General features: G+C 33.9%; 1 protein-coding gene and 1 pseudogene across 5 annotated transcripts in view; both read left to right on the top strand.

Moving 5' to 3' along the window:
• STAG2 (STAG2 cohesin complex component) overlaps positions 1-20397 on the top strand; it is a 115667-nt gene that overhangs the window by 60176 nt on the left and 35094 nt on the right. For 4 of the 5 annotated variants that reach the window (XM_027092369.1, XM_027092371.1, XM_027092367.1 and 1 more), the window contains exons 8-19: positions 1960-2111; positions 4549-4622; positions 5756-5879; positions 6672-6770; positions 6867-6946; positions 11542-11649; positions 12609-12720; positions 17010-17127; positions 17558-17661; positions 18695-18787; positions 18929-19018; positions 19609-19812. In XM_027092369.1, the coding sequence (XP_026948170.1) occupies positions 1960-2111; positions 4549-4622; positions 5756-5879; positions 6672-6770; positions 6867-6946; positions 11542-11649; positions 12609-12720; positions 17010-17127; positions 17558-17661; positions 18695-18787; positions 18929-19018; positions 19609-19812 (1358 nt within the window). The remainder of the gene's footprint in view (positions 1-1959; positions 2112-4548; positions 4623-5755; positions 5880-6671; positions 6771-6866; positions 6947-11541; positions 11650-12608; positions 12721-17009; positions 17128-17557; positions 17662-18694; positions 18788-18928; positions 19019-19608; positions 19813-20397) is intronic. The other variant, XM_027092372.1, reaches the window with a different exon arrangement.
• On the top strand, positions 4260-4360 carry LOC113612475 (uncharacterized; annotated as a pseudogene).

The raw sequence follows: 20397 nt of genomic DNA, 5'->3' as shown, positions 1-20397 counted from the left end.
TCAGTATTTAGAAATATTTTCTGTGCATTTTCTTAGGTTAGAGATGAAAATGATTTTCATTAAAAGAAATGAAATAATGGTGACAAATTAATTTTATTTATTAAGTAGCCCCTAAGAGGACACTCTCCCCTCTCCTTCAACCCTCACGAATTACTGGGAATGGAGTGATATCTTCAGTTTTGATTTTCTGAAGGCATAATTAATTTTCTTGTGGTAAACCTACTTGTTTCCTATCCACCTCTTCTCCCTTTCTATGGCATAGTGATCTGTTGGGTTCTTGAAATATGTTTTATCAAGGAAGGTATTGACAGCAAATTTGGGGAACAGTCATTTTGGATATGTAATTCTAAATGACTTTTATGCATAGTCTCTGCTAGCATAGTCCCTCCTGGTATGATGGTCACTATAGGATGATGCTTATTTAATCACACCACAAAAAGTTGATTTTTCTTACGCTTCTGAGTAACTTTAGGCTGAGTCAGATTCTTTGCTCTTTAAATTTTAATGAAATGAGTTACATTTTTAAGGCTCACATGATTAATTCTAGAACAGTGGTTTTTAGTGTTGATGTTGATAAAATGTTCTGGTTTCTCTTTTGTGCTGAAAGTACTATTATTGAATATGTGCTTTTTGGTTTGAGTTTGAATAAATCAACTAGGCATTAATTGTTACTACAGTATTCTAAGCCTTAATGATAGAATATTTTGATTTCTACAAAAATGTTTCTTTCTCTAAGTGTGGGGATGTTTTTTCCTTTAGAGTATTTCCCCAGAGAATTAAAGCTATGATTAAAGATGTACTTCTGCTCAGCCCTCCATTTAAAAAAAAATAAAATGCATACAGTCAACCTGTAGGTTTTGCTTTTAGATTTGAGGTCACAAAATATGAATGTGATCTTGCTCTGTGAATTTAGGTAGCTTTGATGTTAAGAACTTGAACAGTTAAAGTAAATTAAAGCATATATGATGGGGTAAGGTGGGTAATTTTAGATCAGAATGACAAACTGGTTTGCTGAAGGTGTGGAATAGCTCAGAAGATTGGAGATCTCTTTTAAAGAGAGCCAATAGCCACAAATTAAGGTTTAGTTTTGTGGTGTTCTATCACGCAGTGAACCAGGTGTGAGACATAGTCTGGACTAAGCTATATTAAGCATAAAGTGTTCAGATATTTCAATTAATAAGTTTGAAATCACAGGCAGTGAGTCTTGTCTTAGTAGCAAGAGTTCAGTAACAGAAGGTAGAGATCTGGAGGAACTCTGATAAAAAGCACTTTATTGAGTGATATTTTACTCTTTGTACTTTTGACTTTTTATCTAGATCTGTCCTTCATAATCGCACCATTGTCTTTATGATGATATGTAATAGAGTAAAATTAAAGGAAATCAAGTACTGATAAAACTGTTCAACATTTCTACACACTGTACTTTGATAAAAAGCACTTAAGTTCCCTCCCCCTTTGGTTACTGGATAGCTAAATGACTGCTGTATGAATCAAAATTTATTTAGAAGGTGAATCGTGGTCTCTGGAAAAGGTCATTGTAGGAGACATATATATCATAGTATAGTGGGATTTGAGCATAGTCTAGAGTCAGATTACCTAGTTTTGAATCTTGGTTTAACTATGTATATGAACTGTGTAGTCTGAGGCAGATTTCTTAATCTCCCTGAGCTTCAGGTTCTTCATGAATGAAATGAGGATAATACTTAACTTTGAGGGCTGTTGTAAGGATTAGGAGTTAATCCATGAAAAGTATTTAGCATAGGTAACTGACATATAGTAAGTATTCAATACACATTAGCTGTTGTTTTACTATTGTTGTTGTCATTTGTAGCAGCTATATTTTTCTTTTCTGTTAGAAGTGGAACAGCCCATCTTGTTTTTAATTTCTCTTAAATTGATCTTAACTTGTAAATTTTTGTGTCTGTGAGACTAAGTTCAGCATTTTCCATTTAAAAATAGCTATGAAGTTGATGACAGCTTTGGTGAATGTGGCACTAAATCTTAGCATTAATATGGATAATACACAAAGACAATATGAGGCAGAACGGAATAAAATGATTGGAAAACGAGCCAATGAGAGGCTAGAACTCCTGCTACAGAAGCGGAAAGAGGTATGTACACTTTTGCACTGAATATTTAAGCTATTAATCTGTAACTAACTTGGTCACCATTAATTATGATATAACTTTGCTAGTTCATCGGATAAATTTTTTTGAAAAATTTAAACAACATGTTTCAGGTTGTTTATACATCTAACTTATTTTTGTTGATTATTCATGCCAACAGTACCTTCTGTGTATATATTCTTTCTATGTGGACTAGGATTAAGAGTTCAAGGCTTCACATAAGGAGTCCTGGGCCAGTCTGACAAGCTGCTTAATGCTTTAGTGTTGTTCATCTCTACTGTGAAAATATCTCTCCTAACTTCCTCCGTCAGCTTATTGTCAGGATGAAATGAGGTTTCACTTATGTAAAGTCACTTTGAAAAATAACTTATAAGCTATTTATGCTGTCATAATCTGTGTTTTTGGTTTTTTTATAGTGTAAGAGGCACTTGGTTAACATTAATGACCACCAAATTCAACTTTGAATGAGGAAAATATATTTTTTCAGTTTTATGCTAAATAATAATAAATAAAATCTTTTGATGTTGTGTTTTTTGGTCGTTGTTGTTGTTGTCTCCCCTGCCCCCATGCCGTGCGGCTTGTGGGATCTTAGTTCCCTGACCAGGGATTGAACCCAGGCCCTGGCAATGAAAGCGCCGAGTCCTAACCACTGGACCGCCAGGGAATTCCCTTGATGTTGTGTTTTTGATTTAAATTCCTCCTTCATTGGTGATGTAATATTTTGCTATCTGATATTGGGGATGTTTATTTTTATTTCTAATAGACAAAGTCTGCTGTTTCAGAAATATTAGTAATGCAGTTGAGTTAAAATATTTGCCGTGGTATTCCATAAATTACTTACTTGATTTTGACATTTTTTGGGGGGTAGTGGTAACTATAATTTAAAAGTTGGTTATTTCTGAGATAGCCAATAACTTTTTAAAATGCCCCTTGCTCAAGAGAAGCCAGAAAAATCTTGCCCACATTTCCACCATGCCTAAACTCCTCATCTTTTTCACGTACGGTTGACCTTTGAACAATACAGGTTTGAACTGTGCAAATCCATTGATACTTGGATTTTTTTCAGTAGTAAATATTACAGTACTTACATGATCCACAGTTGGTTGAATCTTTGGTTGTGGAACCTTGTATATGGAGAAACTGTGGATACAGAGAAACTGCATATACGGAGGGCCAACTATAAGTTTTATTTGGATTTTCAACTGTGTGGAGGGTCAGCGTCCCTAGCCCCTGCGTTGTTCACGGGTCACCTGTAGTTGAAATGAAGAATTGACCTTTTTGCCCCTTAACTTAGTTAATAAATTGCATTGGATGCTTTATTAGATGAACATAATGCATGAAATTATGGCCTGATTCTAAGATTCTGAACATAGAATGAGTGGATATAGGTAAAAAGGGGTTTTGAGTTTAAAATTCTTGTACAACTATAAGATATTAATACTTCTAGTGTGGGTTAAGTTTTTAAACATGTTGAAAGACCACCTGTGCCTTTGACTGTGCTAATTAATACAAGTGCATGCCCTTGTTAGCATTATTTGGAAATGTGAGATTATATTCATGAAAAGAAAAAAAAACATTTTACAGAAACATAGAATATAATCTAAAAGCTAATTAATACTTAGGGTGTGAAAGATTTTCCTTGTACTTCTCAAGCTCTGAAACAATTTTCTCTTAACTCTCAAACTCTGAGTTGAAAATATATGGGAGTAAATAAGTCAACCCAGATTTGAAATGTTTAGTTGGTTATTTCAAGTGAGCCTTATTTCCCTCAAAAATATTTAGCAGGGAGACAAATTTTTTGCCAAGTTATTTTACTCAAATCGTTTTGTTCTTTTAGCAGGCACTAGTTAACATGACTTATTTTTCAGATGCTACAGACCAAGATAATGAAACATTGTTATGCTCTTTTGATTATATGTTATATAATATGTATTATAATAAACTACATAACAGATTTCTTTATGTACATTTATACAATGAAAATATGTGACCATTTAAAAAATTAGTCTACCAGCTAAACATTAAAAATCAAGTACAAATATTCCAGGTATTAAGGGACTGTGGCTACCTAATAGACAACAGATGTTAATTTTTGTATGTGGACACTTTTCGTTTAGTGGAATTAAGAATTGGGTGCTCGCTTCGGCAGCACATATACTAAAGTTGGAATGAGAAGATTAGCGTGGCCCCTGCGCAAGGATGACACGCAAATTCGTGAAGTGTTCCATATTTTTGTTGTAAAGCAGAAACTGACACACCACTGTAAAGCATAATTATACTCCAATAAAGATGTTAAAAAAAAAGGAATTGGGTGTAATAACCAAAACACCGGAGAAACCTGCATTTGTGTTTGTAACAACTTTTAGATGTCCTTTTGGTTCTCTTCCATTACAATTGAAAAGAAATGATGTGTTCTTTTCAGCTTCAAGAAAATCAAGATGAAATAGAAAATATGATGAATGCAATATTTAAGGGAGTGTTTGTACATAGATACCGGTAAGTCAGGGCAGTTTTTTTAATGTAACTCTTATCCTGTTCAAGTTTGGATATTTAGAGGTTTAGGTAATATAAATTTAGTGGAAATCGTGTTAGAGTAAGATCAGTGTTAGAATCTAAGCTCTTCCACTGATTGAGACACTCTATGCAAGTTACTTAACTGCTCTCAACTTTGTTTTCTATCTGAAAATGGGGTAATGTTGTGCTTGACTTGTAGATGCCCAGAAAATGGAAGCTACTGCTGTTATTAGGAGTCAGGGTACAGAATACTTAATTGATTTTGGAGGTACTATGTTAGTAGAGACTGTACGTTCTGATTCCTGACTCTTTCCTCTTCCATTTGAATATTAGTGGGAAAAGCTGGATAGATTTAAGTGAGATGTTTCCCTTATTTTGAATGAGTAGAGGAAAGAAATAGGTAATCTTACCACCATTTCTGCTGTAACCTATTCTTTAAATGTTGGTGGCATGTTTATTTAACTTCTCCGTCATTTCCTTAACTTGGCAGTTATTGAATCAGGTTAATACTTCCTTTGTAATATCCCTTTGTCTATTCTTACCTTTTTATTTCTGTTGTCACCATTACCTTAGTCTGTTCCCTCGTCATTCTCATGCCTAGAGATTATTGCAGTTGTCTTAAAATGTTCTTTTGTTGCATCATTCTTCTGCTCAAAAGCCTTGAATGACTTACCATTACCTACAGGATGAATTCAAAATAATTTAGTCTGACATTCAAATCCAAATTGAGCTTGGCCTCAATATTAGGTGTAACTAATTCTCACCTGGAAAATATTATCTAACCAGACTAGTGTTCCTGCTGTCTGAACACACCATGCCCAGGAGGTGTGAACAAAGGCTGGGGTATGGCATGGTATATAAAAGGTGGGGATTGGATTCTGTTTGTAGGTTTATTTAACTTTAAATATTTATATGGTGATAAGTATGCTTTGACAACTAGACTGTAAGCTCTTGGCATTCGGGGGCCATGCTTCAATTCTACATTTAAATCCCCAGTAATACTTAAGGTAGTGGTATATTCATAGTAGGTATGGAGTATTTGGTGCTGCTTAAATAAACCACAAGTCCTGTGGTATACTGGCACTAATATGCATAATTTTCCTTCCTCCATGCAGGGATGCAATAGCTGAAATCCGAGCTATTTGCATTGAAGAAATTGGCATTTGGATGAAAATGTATAGTGATGCCTTTCTTAATGACAGTTATTTAAAATATGTTGGTTGGACTATGCATGATAAGGTAAGATATGCCTTATAGACTGCTTTTCTTTTTACACATAGGCATAGCTATCTGCTGCTCTCATTCATAGTGACTTATCTGCATATAGGTAAAACTGGGAGCACATTCCTATAGGCCTCTCTCCTTTATTCTTTTCTGTCCGCTCCATGAAAATATGGTCTCTATCACATAAAGTCCCCTAGTTTTTTGAATCTTGGTGACTGATTTAGCCTTCAATCTTGAAACAATTTTTGTACTGAAACAATTGGATCATGTAGGCGATGGTGGTAGTGGTGAGACATTTCTTAGAGCAGTAAGAAGAATTCTTACTCTGTTAATATGTAAGTGCTTTATACATTTTAAAATTTCTTTAATTTTGATTCTCTTGATAAACATGTATCTTAGCCAGATTATAAGTTACAACTTGGCTTCTGACCTTTTTTATTTTTTTTTAATTAATCTACCTTTCTCTTAGTCTGCCTCTTCACAAGCCTTGAAGTTCTTTGTATATATTCCTTACAAATATTAATTTCTGTAAAGGAAAACTTACTGTGAAATATGCTACTATCGTCTTTCACAATAGTATTGCTTTGAAAAAATTTTCATTTGACCCACAGCAGTAGTAACCCCAAAGGTATTTAGTTTTAAGTGTTTATGTATTGATTCCTATTTTTGCATTATCAAAGATGAGAGTTTCCGAAGAAATGCTATTGTATAGAACATATTTAAAGTAGAAAATATTGTAAGTATCTTGAATGTTCAGGTTGAAAATATGCAGAGTTTTAATGCATTTTCTCCTCTTGTTTCATTCAGCAAGGTGAGGTAAGACTCAAATGTCTCACTGCTCTACAAGGGCTTTATTATAATAAAGAGCTTAATTCCAAACTGGAGCTATTTACCAGTCGGTTCAAGGTTAGTATTACTCTAAGTATTTAAAAATTACCTGTTATTTGAAAGTATTTTTTCTGGCTTTCCCTTTAAGAATATTTTAATTATTTTTGTCCTTAGGATAGAATTGTGTCTATGACCCTTGACAAAGAATATGATGTTGCAGTACAAGCAATAAAATTACTCACTCTTGTTTTACAGTAAGTATGTTTTTTAAAAAATATTTATTTATTTATTTGGCTGCCCTGGGTCTTAGTTGCGGCATGTGGGATCTTTTAGTTGTGGCATGCAGGCTCTTAGTTGTAACATGCATGTAGCATCTAGTTCCCTGACCAGGGATCGAACCCGGGCTCCCTGCATTGGGAGTGCAGAGTCTTAACCGCTGGACCACCAGGGAAGTCCAACAGTAAGTATGTATTTATTGCATATCGCTAATGTCTAGTTATCTAAATAATACATTAGAATACTTGGTTTAAATTTATTTAGATCTAAACTTTAATAACTTGGGGTTTTACAGCAAGAAGTTTAATTTTTTCATGCAAAGTTGAGAAAACAGGAAGAGAGAACCATTGGACTAGAAAATTCTGAGCTAGGAATTCATGAGTTCTCATTCTCTTGACTAGTTTCCTTTCAATTTTACTGTCTCTAGATGCTCTTGAAATAAAGTTAAACACTTGAATGTGTTAAATATGCCTATCATATTTTGTCACTATTATTTTTTTAAGATTTTATTTATTATTTATTTATCTTATTTATTTTTGGCTGTGTTGGGTCTTAGTTGCAGCATGCAGGATCTTTGTTGAGGCATTTGGGATCTTTCGTTTCAGTGCGTGGGCTTCTCTTTAATTGTGGCGTGTGGGTTTTCTCTCTCTAGTTGTGGCGCGCAGGCTCCAGGGTGCGTGGGCTCTGTAGGTGTGGCGCACGGGTTCCAGAGTGCATGGGTTCTGTAGTTTGCGGCACGCGGGCTCTAGTTGAGGTGCGAGAGCTCAGTAGTTGTGGCGTGCTCGTTGCCCCTTGGCATGTGGGATCTTAGTTCCCTGACCAGGGAGCAAACCTGTGTCCCCTGCATTGTAAGACAGATTCTTTACCACTGGACCACCAGGGAAGTCCCTTGTCACACTTTCAGAAATTAGTATTTACTGAAATTTATCTGTAAACAATCTGAATTTAAAACGTATTCTATTTTAAAATGTAAAAGTGATGGAATTAACTTTTTTCTTTTTAAAAAGGTGTGGTGATATATACAAGATTTACCATTTAAACATATTTAAGAGTACAGATCAGTGGAATTAAGTACATTCATATTGTTGTGCAGCCATCACCATTATCCATCTCCAGAACCTTTTTTATCTTCCCATACTGATACTCTGTAGACGACTGCCAAGTGTGATTTTAAGTCATATTGTCTACTCTTTATCTCTGAATTTGATTATTTTAGGTACCTCATATAAGTGGAATTATACAATATTTGCCCTTTTGTAGCAGGCTTATTTCACTTAGCATAATGTCTTCAGAGTTCATCCATGTTAGGTTATGTATCGGAATTTTATTCCTTTTTGAGACTCAGTATATTCCATTGTATGTATAACACATTTTATTTATTCATTCATCTATTAATGGACATTTAGGTTGTTAACATGATCCAAATAATTGCAAAAGGGCCTTTTCAAAAAAAAATCATAGCATGCTAATTCTGATACTCATATGTATGGGAAAGTCATCATGTAAGAGTAGCCAGCAAAATTCTGATTAAAAACTAATGAGAGACGACTACCCGGTATGATTTTAAGTCACTATATTGTAAAACCACAGTAACTTATTATTATTAATTTAAAAAATTGAAGTATAGTTGATTTACAGTGTTGTGTTAATTTCAGATGTACAGCACAGTGTTTCGGTTATACATATACATAGTAGGTCCTTGCTGGTTATCTGTTTTATACATAGCAGTGTGTATATGTTAATCCCAAACTCCTAATTTATCCCTCCCTACCCCTACCATAGTAACTTTTAAATTTTGGCACTAGTATGTGAATAGACAAATCAATGGCACAGAATAAAGAATAGAGACAAACTTAAATGCATCCAGGAACCTAGTGTAGGGTAAGGGTCGTTTCCTATCAGAAAATAAATGGTTTTGTGACACTTAGGTTCTATTTGGGGGGAAATTAAATTGGATTCATATTTTGACCTTATATAGAAATGATTTCCAGGTGGATGAAATGTTTAAATGTAGATAAATGAGACCATTAAAGTGCTAGATGAAAACTTAGGGGACGATTAAACATTTATATTTTATATGTAAACTGAGCAATGTCTTTCTGAGCATGACATAAAACCTAGACATTAAAAAAAATACTGAATTTTAACTACATGAAAAACTAGAAGAAAAAAACTAGAAATGTGTATATGACATAAAATATAAACAAACTCAGAAAACAAATGACAGACTGGGCAAATATTTGCATCATAGGAGTCACTTTCAATAAATCAATAAAAAGAACAGAAACCCAATAGGAAAAGAGTCAAAAGTTAGGAACCACATCATAGACAGAAAAGAAAATAAAAATTTAAACATATGAAAAGTTGTTTAGCCATACTTAGAGATATGTATATTAAAATGAGACCATCTTTTACCTATTGCTTGACAAAGATACAAAATGTGTTTGGTAATACACTACGTTGGTAAGGCTATGCAAAAACAGACCCTTATACATTATTGATGGGACTATGAATTGGTGTAACCTCTTTGGAGCAAAGCTTGGCAGTATCTATTCAAAATATAAAATGCTTACATTCTCTAACATAGTACTATTTGTAATAGAATTTTGGAAATATTCTAGATGATTATTAATAGAGGAAGAATTAAATTTATATATAATAACTAATAGAAGCACCTCATAGGGGTTATCTCATTTAATGCAGCAGTCCTGTGTGAGGAGCATGGTTATTAACGCCATTTATATGAAATGGACTACATTGCAGTCATTAAAAAGAAGGCAGCTCTACCTCAAAATTTAAATTAGGTGGTTGGGATTAATATATACACACTACTATATATAAAATAGATAATGAACAAGTACATACTGTATAGCACAGGGAACTTTGCTCACTACTCTGTAACAACCTATATGGGAAAAGAATCTGAAAAAGAATAGATATATGTATAACTAAATCGCTTTGCTGTACACCTGAAACTAACACAACATAGTAAATCTACTGTACTCCAATATACAATAAAAATTAAATTAAAAAAAAATCAGAAAAAAAGAAGGCAGCTCTAGATACACTGACATTTTCTGAGAATTCCCTTAACTGGGGGGATTTTGAGCAGTCTTAACAATTGCATTTTTCTTTAATTTTTAATTAGATTTAAAAATTATAAATTATTATATGCACGTTATAAAAATATTGAAAGAATCCTGAAGTAAATAAGAAAATAATAGTATCCTACTTATAATTCTACAGCTTCTCCCCTTTTCCTCCGTAATACCCTGTGGACATCTTTTTTTGTTGTTTCTGGTATTTTAATGAAGGGTAATGGCCATTTTTGTTGATTCAGCCATGTATATACCTAATAACTGAAACTTGTCAGGAACATTCCTTATTGGTTAAAATGAGTGAACTACTACACATTTACTATAGTTTCACTGATTTGATTCAATATATATGTATATGTATATATTTTATTATAAGATGGCACAAGTGGTTTTTCCAAAAATGATCCAGTATTACACATCGAGTTAATTTAAATTAAAGTGCTTTTCAAACTTTTAACATTTTGGTTTCATTTTTCTCAAAAAGAAGTAATACTTCCTTAGACATCAGACTTCTGGAAACCTTGTGCACAGCAGAAAACCAAAAAGGATCTGAGCTCCTGAACTAACCATCTACTATCCTTAGGCTTTTTTCTCTGATGGTGGTCCTATGATTCCTAATTTACATATAATGGTAAAAACCTAGATTGTTTATCTCACAGTAGACTAAAAGCATATTAGGAGGGAAAGAGGTGCCAGAGGTCAGGACTTCGAATGCAGAGTCCCACTATGGAAGCACCCAACAAGGTTTACCCTGGGGTATTGTGGTTGATGGGCCTAATAATGACTTTGATTTACCAAGATTTTGTTAGGTTTATTTTGTTCTTTTAAAATAAGGTCAGTAAAATGAGCACTGCATTTTAGTAAGATTTTTATAATGATACATTGTAAAGGTCTTTGGCACTTAAATTTTAATTATTTGCTAAAATGCTTTTGCATTGCCTTATATGGTGTTTAATACATGGTGAATGAAGTGTTATTCTTCATTGTGAGATAACTGGGGTGTTAGTATATTTTAATGTTGCAATATTGTCTCTTGCCTAATATTACTATGAAATACATGCAAAATGTTCTTTGTGATTATTAACTCTAAGCTCTTAGCATACCACCACTTTTTTTCCTACGTTAGTTTATATTATTTTGTCTTCATTTCCCTTTAGCATATTTGTCACATTGTTATTTCTCTTAGTATATGTTTCATTATACTCAGTATTCACTCTAATTTTACCTCCCATTGATCTTAGATGTTAACAAAATACTCAGCTGTTTTGTCAGGGGATGCTTTTACTGATAGACAATAATGAAATAAGGTTGATTTCTTCTTTCAACAGAAGTTCTTAATGAAGGTTTTTTTTTTTAAACACAAGTTTAAAAGTGGAAGTGTACTATTTTTTAATGTGTGAATATGAATTTTTGTAATCAGTATGCTTAAAATTACAACATTACTTTGAAAACTGCTATTGCTTATTTCTTCTTAGGAGTAGTGAAGAAGTTCTTACTGCAGAAGATTGTGAAAATGTCTATCATCTGGTTTATTCAGCTCATCGGCCAGTAGCAGTAGCAGCTGGAGAATTTCTCTACAAAAAGTAAATCTGTATTTCTGTTGTTCATTTGTCTAAAGTATACTTTAATGGAAGTAATTTATTGTGTTATCATTCATATTAAAATATATATAAATATAACTTATTAAAAATTATTCAGTACCGGTCTTAAGCCTATTTTTGCGTTACAAAAAAAATATTTTTCAAAATAATAAAAGGTTTTACTTCGAGTACTTTGATAACGGTTTGATATAAGAACCACAGGAATCCTTTAGTCTCTTTTCTTTTATGTTGCTGTTTAACACCTCAGATTAGGTAGTATAGATAGTGTGAATATCTAATCACTGAAAATATTTAGTAAATGTTATGTAATGGCTTTTAAAGAGAACAATTTGAACCACTTGGACTAAATTGTAAGATTTTAGATTGTAAAATCTTAAAGATTTTATTAAAATGCTCATTTGGGGTGAAGCATTTATTAGAAAGAGTACATGATGTAAAACATTTACACTACAGTTTTCTATTCATTGTTATCCAGTGATAACTTTTGTTGTTTATAAGAAAGAATGATCATGATACCCGTAGAAAGAGGCCACTAAGTTCAGACTTTGGGATAAATTGTGCAAGCAGGATAGAAGGAAAAGACATGTCATTTTTAAAGAGAAGAATGTTTATCATAGATTTATGTGCATAAATGGTATAGGTTAGTCATTGTGATACTTTTATAAAAAGAAATGCTTGCTTAAAATGCAGTAAGGGTTTTAAAAAGAAGTAATTCACAATGCAACTAACATGAGAAGTTAATTTAAAAGGATTTAGAAGTACCACCAAGTGTGAAATGAAAAAGGTTTATAGCAATTACTTAGTATAAAGTTGGAAAATACTGTACCTACCCAGCTCCCATGTACCCCTTTGTTAAATGCTTAAATATGGAATTCAGACAGTTTTTTTTAAATTAGGAAATTTTTGTTTTAAAAGTAAGTATTTTGCATATATTATCATAGGCTCTTCAGTCGTCGAGATCCAGAGGAGGATGGAATGATGAAAAGAAGGGGACGACAAGGTCCAAATGCCAACCTTGTTAAGACATTGGTTTTTTTCTTTCTGGAAAGTGAGGTTAGTTGATGTTCATGTTAGTACTTACGTTCAAAACAATTTGGAGGTGGGGTTCAAATGATGTAAACCTTAAAATCTTCCAAATATCACAGTGAGTGTTGGATAAAATAGAGTTCTACCAATTCCACACCAAAAAAAATTTTTTTCTGTGTTAGTAAGATACTCAAATAGTATATTTATATGTAGTGCTAAGAGCATGAATTTTGGAACCAGAAAGACCTGATTACCGATTGGGCTTCCCTACTTATTATTTGTATAACCTTGATTCAGTTACTTAATCTTTCTAAGCCCATTTTCCTTGTAAAAATGTGGATAATAATTTCTTAGATAATGCTGAGATAATCCATGTAAAACTCTTAGCACAGACCTAGCATTTTGTTAGTTCTCAATATTTGGTACCTGTGATTATTATTGTTGTTGCAGATACAGATTTACATTTAACATCAGCTCTTTTAGGTCTCCCTTAGGTTGAAAACCTACCTGTTCACCAGAATTTGAGAGGGCCCAACATACATTTTTAGTATATGTGTATTATTTAATCAGTGTTAGGGCCTTTTAATTAGATTTTCTAATTGTTTCTATATATAGAAATACAGTTGGTTTTTGCATATTGACCTCTTATCTGCAGTTTTGCTAAATTCACTTTTTAAAGTAAGTTTTTAATAAAATTCTTAGTATTTTCTATAATATACAATCAAGTCATTTGCAAATAATGATGATTTTACTTCTTCCTTTCTTATGCCATTTTTTTCCCCAGCCTTATTGTACTGGCTAGGGCATCCAGTAGAATGTTGAATAGAAGTGGTGAGAGTGGATAGCTTTGGATTGTTCCTGATCTTAGGGGAAAAGCATCCAATATTTCAACATTAATTACGTTTTTAGTTATAGGTGTTGCGTAGCTATTTATTATATTGAGGATGTTTCCTCCTATACCTTTTTTTGCTGAGAAGTTTTTTTTAATTTTATTGAAATATAGTTGATTTACAGTGTTGTGTTTAATTTCTGCTCTGCAGCAAAGGGACTCAGTTATACATATGTATATTCTTTTTCATATTTTTTGTTATGGTTTATCACAGGATACTGAATATAGTTCCCTTGCTGTACTAGGACCTTGTTGTTTATCCATTTTATACATAATAGTTTACACCTGCTAATATCCCAGACTCCCAGTCCTTCCCTCCCCCACCTCTCCACCCCCTTGGTAACCACAAGCCTGTTCTCTATATCTGTAAGTCTGTTTTTGTTTCATAGATATGTTCATTTGTGTCATATTTTAGATTCCACATATAAGTGATATCATATGGTATTTGTCTTTCTCTTTCTGACTTGACTTCGCTTAGTATGATAATCTCTAGGTCCATCCATGTTGCTGCAAATGGCATTATTTCATTCTTTTTTGTGACTGAGTAATATTCCATTGTATGTATGTGTATGTGTATATACAAACACACACATATCTTTCTTTCTTTTTTGAGGGGGGGGGCGCCCCGCAGGGCATGCAGGATCTTAGTTTCCTGACCAGGGATCGAACCCATGCCCGCTGCAGTGGAAGCATGGAGTCTTTTTTTTTTAGCATCTTTATTGGAGTATAATTGCTTTACAATAGTGTGTTAGTTTCTGCTTTATAACAAAGTGAATCAGCTCTACATGTATCCCCATATCTCTTCCCTCTTGCGTCTCCCTCCCTCCCACCCTCCCTATCACACCCCCTCTACGTGGTCACAAAGCACCGAGCTGATCTCCCTGTGCTGTGCGGCTGCTTCCCACTAGCTATCGGTTTTACATTTGGTAGTGTATATATGTCCATGCCACTCTCTCACTTTGTCCCAGCTTACCCTTAACCCTCCTCGTGTCCTCAAGTCCATTCTCTAGTAGGTCTGCGTCTTTATTCCCATCCTGCCCCTAGGTTCTTCATGACGTTTTTTTGTTTTGTTTTGTTTAGATTCTGTATATATGTGTTAGCATACGGTATTTGTTTTTCTCTTTCTGACTTACTTCACTCTGTATGACAGACTCTAGGTCCATCCACCTCACTACAGATAACTCAATTTCGTTTCTTTTTATGTCTGAGTAATATTCCATTGTATATATGTGCCACATCTTTATCTATTCATCTCTCAATACCACATCTTCTTTATCCATTCATCTGTCAATGGACATTTAGGTTGTTTCTATGTCTTTGCTATTGTAAATAGTGCTGCTGTGAACATAGGGGTGCATGTACCTTTTCAAATTATAGCTTTGTCTGGGTATATGCCCAGGAGTGGAATTGCTGGATCTTATGGCAACTCTATTTTTAGTCTTTTGAGTGGCTGCATCAGTTTACATTCCCACCAACAGTGTTAAGTGGGATCCCTTTTTTCCCCACCCTCTCCAGCATTTATTATTTGTAGACTTTTTAATGATGGCCATTCTTACTGATGTGAGGGGATACCTCATTGTAGTTTTGATTTGCATTTCTCTAATAACCCGTTGCGGAGCACAGGCTCTGGATGCACAGGCTCAGCGGCCATGGCTCACGGGCCCAGCCACTCCGCGGCATGTGGGATCTTCCCGGACCGGGGCACGAACCCGTGTCCCCTGCATCGACAGGCAGACTCTCAACCACTGTGCCACCAGGGAAGCCCAATGAGCATCTTTTCATGTGCCTATTGGCCATCTGTATGTCTTCTTTGGAGAAATGTCTATTTAGGTCTTCCACCCATTTTTTGATTGGGTTGTTTGTTTGATATTGAGTTGTATGAACTGTTATGTATATTTTGGAAATTAAGCCCTTTTCAGTCACATCATTTGCAAATATTTTCTCCCAGTCTGTAGGATGTCTTTTTGTTTTGTTTATGGGTTCCTTTGCTTGCAAAAGCTTATAAGTTTGATTAGGTCCCATTGTTTATTTTTACTTTTATTCCTGTTGCCTTAGGAGGCTGACCTAAGAAAACATTGGTGCGATTTATGTCAGAATGTTTTGCCTGTCTTTCTCTTCTAGGAGTTTTATGATGTCTTGTCTTATATTTAAGTCTTTAAGCCATTTTGAGTTTATTTTTGTGTATGGTGTGAGGGTGTGTTCTAGCTTCATTGATTTACATGTGGCTGTCCAGCTTTCCCAGCACCACTTGCTGAAGAGACTGCCTCTTCTCCATTGTATATTCTTGTCTCCTTTGTCAAAGATTAATTATCCATAGGTGTGTGGGTGCTGAGACATTTTATCATGAATGGATGTTGAATTCTGTCCAATGCTTTTTTCTTCATCCCTTGAGATGATTATTTTATCTTTCATTACATTAATATGATAAATTATGTTGATTGTTGTTTTGAATGTTGAATCAACCTTGCATTCCTAGGATAAACCCCTACTTGGTCATGATCTGTTATCCTTTTTATATATTGCTGGTTTTAGTTTACAAATTTTTTGAGAACATTCCCTCCATGTTCATGCAGGGTGTTGGTATGTATATATATTTAATTGTAACGTCTTTGATGGGTTTCGGTATCATGGTAATGCTTGTCTCCTAAAATGAGTTGGGAAGCTCTAGGGCCATTTTAAGCTTCACAGAATGAAGAGAAATGATTTAGTTATATATTGAATTGATAAGTAATCATGTATTTTGTATTTTAAGTAATCGTTACAACTCCCATTAAGTTACAATAAATTTGTAGTATATTTTATAACTGAGAGTAGTTCACCCGTGTAATACAGTTGGCCCCCCATATCTGTGGGTTCTGCATCTGTGGATTCAGCCAACAGGGGATTCAACCAATAGTGGATTGAAAATATTTTTTGAAAAATTCCGGAAAGTTCAAAGAAGCAAAAGTTGAATTTGCCATATACTGGCAACTATTTACATAGTATTTACATTGTATTGGGGTACTATAAGTAATCTAGAGATGATTTAAAGTATATGGAAGGATGAGCATAGGTTATGTGCAGATTACACCATTTTATATAAGGAACTTGAGCATCCTCGGAAAATCTGACAGGGGGTCCTGGAACCAATCCTCCTTAGATATAGAAGAATGACTGTATTGAGTCAGGTACTAAATATGCATGCATATAGTCTCTTCAAAAATAATTTTCATGTGAATGATTTAATGATTATTGTGAGAAATGTTACTACCTAGCAGGGTTTACTTATACATAGCAAGCTAAGGCAGTTCTTCTCTGTCCTTTCTTCCATTTGACCTCAAAAAACAAATTGTTTGAGTTTGCACATGGTGCCAACAAAGCTTCCATTCTTTTGATTAAGGCTAGTATGATATTTGTCTAAGAGCACATTGCTCTTCTTAAATTTTAGTTACATGAGCACGCAGCGTACCTTGTGGATAGCATGTGGGACTGTGCTACTGAGCTGCTGAAAGACTGGGAATGTATGAATAGCTTGTTGCTGGAGGAGCCACTTAGTGGAGAGGAAGGTAAGGATGTTTAATTATGGTATTTTTGTTGTCTAGATAATTTTGAAAATAGAGTTTACTTATTCCATTTCTTTATCTTTTAGCATTAAAATAATGATTCAAAGTCTTTGAATAATTTTGTTTTCATACACATGAATATTATGCTATGTAGAAGGATATAATTGCTGTCAATATTCTTTATTTTGTTTTATTATATTTTATCTTTTTGTATCTGTTCATATTTTCATTTCTCAAATTGTGGAGCAGTGTTTTACAGATTTGTAATGCTTAGGAGGGTTTAACTTGTTCTGAACCTTTTTGTGATATAGTAATGGGATTTTCTTTAGTACATTAGGTCAGATTCTGTCACAGGCAGAAGGAACTGTTATGTAATATTATAAATGGCATATAAAGAAAAAAATAGGTTAACTTTCTGATTTTTTTCTTTCAGCGCTAACGGACAGACAAGAGAGTGCTCTGATTGAAATAATGCTTTGTACCATTAGACAAGCTGCTGAATGTCATCCTCCTGTGGGGAGAGGGACAGGAAAAAGGGTATGCCAACATATTTTCAGTATTCTAAATTATATGTCTCTTTTTCAATATCTTTTTTAAAGTTCTTATTTGTAACCATATAATCAAATTTTTGAATCTTAAATTTTATTTTTCAGGCGATCTTTGCTTATAAATATGTGTTAGAAGTAAATTTTAAAGCATTAGCAATTTGCGAAATCCACGTTCCTTCCATAAGATACTTTGTGAGTTAACTACAGGAGATGCAGTGGTTGACAGTAACTACAGGAGATACAGTGATTGACAGTCCCTGCCTTTAAGACCGCATGTTGTGCAACATTTTAGAATGGTGTATTTGTCTGTTTTGGTTTATTTATAGATTTGCTTTCTTTTAATAAAAGTTAGAAATAAAGACAGGATAATCATTCATTAATATGGGGGAAATTCCTATTTCCTGGGATATGATTTTAATGCATTATTTCAAAGTTCACATATATTTGTATTGTAGACCAGAGTTGCACAGGCTTTCAAACTTTGTGAAGCACAAAAATACATTTTTATATTGTGACCTCGTACACATCTATATATATGTGTTTGTGTATAACTGAAACAGAATTTCATCAAACAATACTGCAACTTAGGTGATGCATTCTATTTTCCTTTGTTTTCTTTTCGTGTTTTTTTCTTGTTTTTCTAATTGCTGGTCGTTACTTATGTTGATTTCATAACTCATGGATCATGGCACAACTTATAGTAGACTGAAATCCTACTCAGTCCTATTATTATATAAACTCCTAAACTACATTTCCTAACTGCTTCTCCTTTCATCCAAAGGTAGAGTTAGTTAATCTAATTGGGTATTGATTTTGCCTCTAGACCTATTCAAAGTGTTGCTATTTTTAAAAAATATAATGTGCAAGCTATTCTCTTTGTTACTTTTGGGTTTCAAGTTTTATAGTAGAAATTCTTGTATCCATCATTACTTATTTTGGATATCTTAACTTAAAGTTGAGCACCTAACAGTGTCAGTGGGCTTATTAATAAATACTTAGAAACTTTGTTGTGTTAACCTTAGGTGCTAACAGCAAAGGAGAAGAAGACCCAGTTGGATGACAGGACAAAAATCACTGAACTCTTTGCTGTGGCCCTTCCTCAGTTATTAGCTAAAGTAAGTTTGTGTCAGTATCAGGAGTGTTACTAAGAAATTACAAGTTTTGTTTGGAAGTGCCACACAGAATTTTGCACTTATCATAATATTTACTTACCATTATTGTGATGTTTTTGACATGATTTTTTTTTTATTTCAAAGTACTCTGTAGATGCTGAAAAGGTGACTAACTTGTTGCAATTGCCACAATACTTTGATTTGGAAATATATACCACTGGACGATTAGAAAAGGTATGGTGTTTCTGTGTATAAAAAACCTTGAAGAAAAATCGTTAACTTAGTTCATCCCATCATATTGTTTATTTATATTTTTTGAAATATGTTTTTGTAACTTTTAATGTAAAAGGAAACCTGTATCTTGTATGCCATACATATTTTAGATAAGGTGGATTTATTAGAGAATGGCACTAATGAGGTTTCCCTTTGATTCATGCCCATGTCCGTACCATCATTGCTAGCCATTATGTGACTGTATCACTGACCATTTATGGAGATTAGGGGTGGGTAACTAGATAATAACAATTGCAAAATGAAAGCAGCTAATATCCATTAAATACATTTACTGTGTTCCAGGAACATATGTATTTATATGTATTAACATCTCACCAAGGTCCTATGAGATAGGTAATACTATTCCTGTTGAAGTTGGGGAAATAAGTTTGGGTGGGTCAGTGCATTTATTTATTATGACTAGAAGAACTTAAAGTATGTCCTACTGGTTGTAAAGTTACTGTGTTTGAAGCTGTTCATCCCAGTTGTGTAGTCATTTTATGCCTATCATATATACCTTAGTTTTAATGAAGAAAACTTTGATTTTGCAGCATTTGGATGCCTTATTACGACAGATCCGGAATATTGTAGAGAAGCACACAGATACAGATGTTTTAGAAGCATGTTCTAAAACTTATCACGCACTCTGTAATGAAGAGTTCACAATTTTCAACAGAGTAGATATTTCAAGAAGTCAACTGATAGACGAGTTGGCCGATAAGTTTAACCGGCTTCTTGAAGATTTTCTGCAAGAGGTATATATTACAAGTATTTTGTCAGCTGTGCCCCATTGCGCACCCCCCCACACCCCCCAGAACCAAATTAGTCACTAGTCTTGGTGATAATCCCTAGCAGTATGTTGAAAAGTCATTCAGACTTTTTGTTCTATGATTCATCGTGATACTATTATTCATCCACCAAAATAGGAAGGTGGCAAGAATCTGCAACTAAGAGAGGGTGAAAGCAAAGCTAACATCTTTCCCCTTTTTTTAATTTAAAGAAATGATCTGGGAAGTTTCCAGGGTTTAGTTGAACAAGAGGCTGTTAGGGAACAGGGTGTTAACAGAACAGAAAAGTTGAGCTAGACTGTGGCCACGTAACCTCAAAAATTGGGGTATTTCTTAACATTTTGGAAGTTTATTTATGGTCTTTGATATTATAAAGCCTTGATAAATTATAGCCACTGTCGACTTCGTTGTTTTGTTGTTCTGTTGTATTTCCAAAGAGGCTTAAGTGTGGTGCTCAAATACACTTGTATTTTTATTGTGATTTTTATCTTTTCTGGAAAGGTACACTTAACAGTTTAATTGATTTGCATAAAGTAAAAAGTTGTGATTCTC

The sequence above is a fragment of the Aethalodelphis obliquidens genome, unplaced genomic scaffold (genome assembly GCF_003676395.1).
Source record: "Aethalodelphis obliquidens isolate GAN/ISIS:26980383/991018 unplaced genomic scaffold, ASM367639v1 scaffold77, whole genome shotgun sequence".
In the NCBI taxonomy this organism is placed as follows: Eukaryota; Metazoa; Chordata; class Mammalia; order Artiodactyla; family Delphinidae; genus Aethalodelphis; species Aethalodelphis obliquidens.
The sequence above is the reverse complement of the archived record's forward strand: the minus strand, read 5'-3'. Positions and strand labels throughout refer to the sequence as shown.